Raw genomic sequence first — 7,693 nt, 5'->3', positions numbered from 1 at the left:
TTCTTTGTTGCTTGGGGAGCACGTGGGCACTCAAGAACTACATCACCTTTCAAGTATTAAGGCCTCCGCGGAACATCAGCCACCGAGGCAGCATACCACAGTACAATGCAGCACAGTGATCAGCTGTGACAGGGTTAGCGACAGGTTTCCACAGTTACCCACTGTGATGAACTGGACATCAAAATAGCACCCTGTAACCCCCATAATCATCATTTGTATATGGCTGTGATTGTGACATTCTGTACCTTGGGGGAGCACCCTGTAACCCCCATATTCCTCATTTATATATAATTGTGATCTTGTATATAACGCAGGCTGTGTGAGGTATCAGGGGAAAGGTTATTATCTGCTGAAAGTCATTTCTCTATCCATATATGTATATCATTAATGCATATGAAGTTATGAGAATTGTGTTGTATGGTTGTCACTAAAACATGCTGTAAGTTGGGGTAATCAGCCAGATATTAGTTCCTCAGAGACAACAGCAAGGAAAGTAACCAATGCCTGGGTGGGTTGTTAACCCATCAACAGCCATTGTCCAGTAAGGGAGCTACAATTCAATGACTCTCCAGCATAAGGCCACACCAGGGGGATTGATCAATCTTGCCCGGGGACTCAGCAATGCCCACCAGACATGCCTGGACTTGTGTTCTCCAAGCACATGGGACTGAGGGTATAAAACAGAACATAGGGGCCTTTCTCCTGCCCCCACCTATGCTGCAAGCAACAAGGACACTGAGAAGACTTAAGACTCTAACAGAGGAGACTGGCCCAGGTTTCAAGGGTGAAATCTGTGTACTATGAACTGCAATATCCAGTGGGGTGAGAAAAACTGCTTAAACTAGATGTTGCCCAGTATAATAGGGTTGAGAGTTTAGACGGCATACTTTTATTTTAGTTTATTTTGGTAACTAACTCTGACTATTTGCCTATCACTTATAATCACTTAAAATCTATCTTTTGTAGTCAATACATTTATTTTACCGTTTTTCTTTACCAGTGAGTTTGTACGAAGTATGTGGCAAAACTGCTCAGGTTTGCAAAGGCTGGTGTATGTTCACTTTCTATTGATGAAGTGGTGAACTAATTAATAAATTTGCACTGCTCGTCTTGAGCAGTGCAAGATGGTATATTCCTGAGGTACAGTGCTGGGAGCTGGGGGGAGTTGGCTGGTACCTTGCTCTGTGTGATTCATGAGTGGCTCTGGGAGCATTCATGCAATCTAGCTGGGTGTGGGGGCTCCACATGCCATTGTGCTGAGTCAGTGGTCCCCAACCTTTTTGTGGCCAGTAGCACATTTATGTTTTCAGAAGAGTGTGCCGGGCGCCAACAGATTTTCAAGGCTTATTTTGTATTTGTACATTAAATAATACAAAAAACATCATATTTAATATTACATAATATATGAATCCAGAGAGAAGAGAGAAGCCGGAGAGAAGCCACGAGGACAAAGAACACCGGCGCCCGCAGCCCCGGAGTACTCTGTCCCCAGCAGGCGCGGGGCCCCGGCTTCTCTCCCCTGCTGGGCACTAGGCGGAGGCACATAAATGCCCCGGTGGGCGCCATGGCGCCCACAGGCAACGCATTGGGGACCACTGTGCTGAGTGATCACAGCGCCTGGAGGGGTTTGCTGCTTGTCACTAGCAAGGCATTGTGAGAGGCAGCCCAGGCTGAAGAGAGTTAAGGGGGGCACAGCCCCAGGCTGCACCCTACAGATCCTGTCACAGTGATATTTCATACAAAGCATGCCAAATAAGATACCACATGAAAGGCGACAATCTGATGAAACTCATCATTCTGCCAAAATATGTATATCATTAGTATGGAGGAAGTTATGAGATTTTGTTATATGTTCATTATTGAAAGATTTTGTGAGTCCAGGAGATGCCCACAGCCAGCTCTCCAATGGCAACAAAAGAGGTGACCCACACCCAGGCGGGCGTTAAGCGATCACCATGAGCCATTGACCAGCAGGGGAATTGTAAACAAGAAATGTACAGTTCTGTAAGAGACAGTTGTGCAAGCACCATCCAACTCCATGACTCAGCAAGACCCACCAGGACATGCCTGGGCCAATATCTTCCCTGGGATATGAATTAATAGTATAAAATAAGGGACAGTGGCACCAGGAGATCACCTCTTTCCTCCCCCACCAACGCAGAAGACAACGAGAATGCTAGGAAGACAAAGATTTTGAACTGAGGAGATTCCTTCTCAGCCTGGGACCAAATTCAGCCTGTATATTACGAGCTGTAACCTAACTGCAACATCCAGTGGGGTGAGAAAAGCTGTTTGATTCAACTCTTGCTTAGTCTGAAAGTTTAAGATTCAGAATGCGCATTTACTTTTTATTTTCTTAGGTAGCTATCCCTGACCTTTATGCCTATCACTTATAATATATCTTTCTGTAGTTAATAAACTTATTTTAATGTTTTATTCTTACCAGTGAGTTTGTCTAAAGTGCTTGGGGAATCTTCTCAGATTACAAAGGCTGGTGCAGGTCTGCTATCCTTTGACGAAGTGGCAAACTAATTAATAAGCTTGCATTGTTCAAGAGGAGGTCTTGAGCAGTGTAAGACAGTACATTTCTGGGGTGCAAGGCTGGGGGCTCAGACGGATTTGCTGGTGTTTTCCGTTGTATAGTTCATGAGTGACTTGGAGAGCATTCATGCAACATAGCTGGGTGTGTCTCTTCATGCTGGTGGCTGAGTGATAACAGCTCCTGGAGGGGGTTGCTGCTTGTCACTAGCAAAGCATTTCAAGAGACAACCCAGGCTGGAAAACTAAGAGGGCACAGCAGTACCCCAGCTCCAGGTTGTACCCTGGGGATCCCATCACACCCATTAACAACTATCCACTAACCAGGCAAAGCAAATAATTCCCATGCAGACTACACTGCAGTGTAGAAGATAGCACAGTCACTGCATGAAAAGTTATATAATGTACTCTCCATTTCTCAGGCACTTTCCACCCAAGAAACTCAAAGCCTTTTACAAAAGGAGGGTGAATATCTGTTTGTATCTTACAGATGGGGAAACTGAGGCACAGCAAAGTGACTCATCCAAGATAACACAGCAAGTCAGTGGCAGAACTAGGAATAGAATTCTGGTATCCTGACTCTAACCACTATCTTGCTGCCTCTTGTGGTACTTTCCATGTACCATATTCAGCGCACACACCCCTACCCCCAGCTTCTGAGTTGCAGTGGGGTGAACAGTTCAGGGAGAGAACCCAAATCCATCTGAAGGAGTCACGCTAGAGCCTGCCTGCTAGCACCAATGGCTCAGATGGGCAAACTTCAAACACCCCCTTATGTCTCCACCTCATGGCAACGTACACTGGCTGGACGGGTGGAAGGGCCAACAGCGTGAGCAACACCAGAACACACCTGCCCATTGTGGAAAGGGATTTTGGAGCCTGCAGGCCCCCACAAAGCTAGATCCAGTGGTAATTAAAAGGTTTGGTGGGATTCAGGGTCCTGTCTACACTGCAGCATGGACCAGTCACGCAGGGATGCCTTAAAATGCTGTTCTACTTTGTAGGCCTCCAATGACCCTTGCTGGGTCCCCAAACTAAAGAGATAGCTGGCTTTTTAACAGGCAGCACTAATGAAATCTGATGGCTGAAAGACGGACAAATTTAAACTAAAAATAAAAGGGGCAAAGTCATAAAGGGATAATTCTCCACTGGAACCAGGGCCGGCTCCAGGCACCAGCTTAACAAGCAGGTGCTTTGCTTCTGAAATGCTGCCTCAAGGGAGCTGTACTTCGGGTTCCTCATTCTTCTCTATAGACTGGGCTCCCCATAGAGACTTCATCTCCCATGATGCCCTGCAGCCACGGTCACCTGAGTATGACTCCCATGGAGCATGACAGCGACATTTCAGAAGAATTTTTTTTACTGAAAACCCCAAATTTTCCATGGGGGGGGGGGGGGGGATATCATTCTAACCAGCTCTACTTAGAGTGCCAGAGCTTCTCGGAACAGACCATGATGTTTGACCTCTTGTATAACAGTGGCCTGCGAATAGTGATTCCTGCATCCAGCCCATAACTGCTATTTGAGCTAGAGCATGTCTCCCTTAGAAAGATATCCAGTCCTGGCTGAAAGACTGCAAGGGAAAGAGACCCCACTGTGACCCTGGGTAAGTTGTTCCAGTCAGGGCCGGCTCCAGCATTTCTGCCGCCCCAAGCAAATACTCTACAAATACTAGCTCAGCTCACTCCCAATCTGACCTGCCCACCTCTCATAGAATAAGACCAGAGTTCAAGGAATCATTTGTTTAAAAAAAAAAAAAAAAATAGGGCAGGGAGTGCAGGAAGACAGATGCTTCCAGTTTGCCAGAAAAGTGGAGGCAAGGACATGAGCAGAGTATGAGAAGCTTAACAAGCAGGTGCTTGGGGCGGCCAAAGGAGAGGGGCGGCACCTGCGGCAATTTGGGAGCGGCAGGTCCCTCACTCCCTCTAGGAGCGAAGGACCTGCCGCTGAACTGCCGCCGCCGCCGCTCGCGGCTGTTTTTGTTTTTTTTTTGCTTGGGGCGGCAGAAATGCTGGAGCCGGCCCTGACTGGAACAACTTACCCAGGGTCACAGTGGGGTCTCTTTCCCTTGCAGTCTTTCAGCCAGGACTGGATATCTTTCTAAGGGAGACATGCTCTAGCTCAAATAGCAGTTATGGGCTGGATGCAGGAATCACTATTCGCAGGCCACTGTTATACAAGAGGTCAAACATCATGGTCTGTTCCGAGAAGCTCTGGCACTCTAAGTAGAGCTGGTTAGAATGATATCCCGCCCCCCCCCCATGGAAAATTTGGGGTTTTCAGTAAAAAAAATTCTTCTGAAATGTTGCTGTCATGCTCCATGGGAGTCATACTCAGGTGACCGTGGCTGCAGGGCATCATGGGAGATGAAGTCTCTATGGGGAGCCCAGTCTATAGAGAAGAATGAGGAACTCGAAGTACAGCTCCCTTGAGGCAGCATTTCAGAAGCAAAATCATTTCAGTTTTCAGGGTTGTTTTCTTTAAAGAAAAAAGTTTCCCACAGCAAGCAGCTGCTTCTCTCTCTCTCTCTCCCTCTCTCTCTCTGTCACGCACGCACACAATTGAAAACCTACTGAAAAACACTGGAAGGAATGTTTGCAGCCAGCCTTACTGTGAAGCCTTGTGCTGTCCATGGCTTAAGGGACAACGGTTAGGTCCCGTCTACACTAAATCATGGAACCCTGCTTGTGTCTTGCTTTGCTTTCGTCGTGACTTGGGATTGCTCTTGTGGGGTGCAGTTGAGTGTAACAATGCCCTCAGCCACGCACCAAATGGCCACACTAACCATGGCAAGAGATGGTCATACACAAGGGCCCTGATACATCAGTCTTCCCACTCCTCTCTGCCCTTCCCCCCTCAATTACCTCCATCACCCTTGTCCTCACCCTTGCTTTCATGGGAGACCAAAAACAGAACAGGCATTCTCCAAGCAGTAGGAAAGAGGCATATTATTTATTATTCCCACCTCACCATGCCAAGGGGGTTTAAACTCACTGTACTCTACAAATACTAGCTCAGCTCACTCCCAATCTGACCTGCCCACCTCTCATAGAATAAGACCAGAGTTCAAGGAATCATTTGTTTAAAAAAAAAAAAAAAAAAAAATAGGGCAGGGAGTGCAGGAAGACAGATGCTTCCAGTTTGCCAGAAAAGTGGAGGCAAGGACATGAGCAGAGTATGAGAAGCCAGAGGGACACGCAGCATAGAGGATCCACACAAAACAGAGAGATCACTCTGCCATCTTGCTGTGAAAGCATCAAGAGCACATTTCCAATTTTACAAAGCTACAGAACCTGCAGTCTATTTATCAGACCCAGCCTGTCAGCAACTAGGACTAAAAACCATAGAAAAGATGTGAAAAATATATTTAAAAAGTGATTCTTTTTCTTTAAAGGCATGAAGCCATATTCCTTCATAAATGCTTCATCAGAATCTCCTTAGCGCTGGGCTCTTCTGTGGAATGGCTGCCTCTGCATGAAAAAGGCACAAAGGCAATCTGAAAAAAACTGCCACTACCTGGTGTGTCTAAGGGGATCCAGGTGAGACTCTAGTGCAGGCTCTTGAGGGGCTGGTGGGGAGGAAGATGGTGGTGCCTTCTGAAATGCAGGCTAGGGGCAGATCCAGCTCTTTCCTCTCAGTTTGGCTAACACCCCCCAATTCTGTAGCTCCCCTTCTCTCTCCCATTCAAGCCCCCACCTCCTCTCAGCAGGGACTCAAAGGTGCTAAACTGCATGGTGGAAGGGCAATTGGGATAAAAATTCTGAGACCATCAAACTCATTTCACTTGTGAGCCCAGCAGGTATTGAATCGGAAAGGTTCCTAAGGGGGACCTTTGAGCTGCTTCAGGTTTCCCAGGTGTAGCATGAGGATCAAAGACTTGGCTTCGGATGGCTTTAAAGCTCAGTCTCTGGGCAAAACTACCAGGCAGACCATCCCCCTTAGCTCCATGCTGCCCTAAGGAAAAAGCCCTGGTCTCAAAGACAGGCAGGCAATGGGGTGCAGCCTTGCTCTAGGGCTCCGCAGAGCCAAGGTTGCTGCTGTGGGGCGGTGGGACACATGAGAAGGAGAGAGGAGGCAGTGAGCAGAGCTGGAACACTTCCCAGAGAAAGGGGAGGGCTCCTCTATGGAGGTCAGGGCTTGGCAGGGCAAGACTGGGTCCCGTTGGCTGTGGGGTCGGAGAGCACAGTCTTTCGGCAGGCCAAGAGCGATGGGTTGTTGAGGAGGGTGTAGGCCAGCCCCCACCGGGCTCTCGTCTGCTTGGACTTGGATGCCTTCAGCAGTCCCTTCACAGGCTGCATCAGCTGGATCCCTGAAAAGGAGGAAACCTCAGCGTCACTCCCTCCTCCTGTCTGCCTACAGGGAGTGCCCACCATGTTTCCGAGCGAAGGGGGATTATTCTCCCTGCCCTGTGCGTGCCCCTGCAGAAAGATGGGAGGAGGAGAGGAACCCACAGCCTGGCAGTGCAGAGCCAGGAAGGAACCTGCACTGATACCCCCATATCACCAGGCTGCCAGTCAGCCACGTCGCACTGGGGAGAGGAAGAGGACATGCTTTCTCCTCAGTGCAGCATTATGCAGGGGGAGCTCGTGGGACATTTCTACTGACACTGCCTTTGATAGATTGAATTCTACACCCTCCTTTGTTCATAGCACCTCCTGCTCCTTTGTTGGAAGGGTGAAACCACTCCCCAGCCCTCCCTTAGAAGGGCAAACAACACGTGTACCCAGCCGGAGAATGAAACCAGACATTTTCAACATGAGCTCCTTGCACTATCAGCGCCCAGCATGGGAGTCTGTCCACAGACACTCCCCCTGCCACCAGGAAATGCTGCTTCTCTTGGCTAGCAGTTCTTTAGCACTCACTCAAAGCTGGGAAGCGGGGAGGAAGCAAGATCTCACCTTCTTCCACATCAGTGGGTTTGAGTCCTGTCTGCCCCTCTGGGCCAGATAATTGGAGAAGCAAGAAGCAAAAGGCTTTCATCACAGGGTGTGATTGGCTGACCTCAATTTTCAAGTAATGACAGTAAGTGCGGTAACCTGGAGGGGAACAGGCCATGTATCAGAGCGTGTAGCAGAGTCCAGAGCATGTGCACACTCATGCAGGTGCACGCACACACACACACACACACACACACACACACACACACACACACACA

At 48.5% G+C, this 7,693-nt stretch overlaps 1 protein-coding gene across 1 annotated transcript in view; it reads right to left on the bottom strand.

Annotated features, from left to right (window-relative positions):
* Positions 1 to 5,632: 5,632 nt before the first annotated feature.
* The window catches only part of STRA6 (stimulated by retinoic acid 6), a 42,307-nt gene continuing 40,246 nt past the window's right edge, over positions 5,633 to 7,693 (bottom strand). The window contains exons 16-17 of the mRNA XM_024215145.1: positions 7,437 to 7,574; positions 5,633 to 6,847 (exon numbers count right to left, since the gene is read on the bottom strand). Coding sequence (XP_024070913.1) covers positions 6,669 to 6,847; positions 7,437 to 7,574 — 317 coding nt within the window. The 3' untranslated portion in view covers positions 5,633 to 6,668. The remainder of the gene's footprint in view (positions 6,848 to 7,436; positions 7,575 to 7,693) is intronic.

The sequence above is a fragment of the Terrapene carolina genome, unplaced genomic scaffold (assembly GCF_002925995.2).
Source record: "Terrapene carolina triunguis isolate 2854851 unplaced genomic scaffold, T_m_triunguis-2.0 Scaffold67, whole genome shotgun sequence".
In the NCBI taxonomy this organism is placed as follows: Eukaryota; Metazoa; Chordata; order Testudines; family Emydidae; genus Terrapene; species Terrapene triunguis.
Note: the sequence above shows the minus strand (reverse complement) of the source record. Positions and strands in the feature narration are given on the sequence as shown.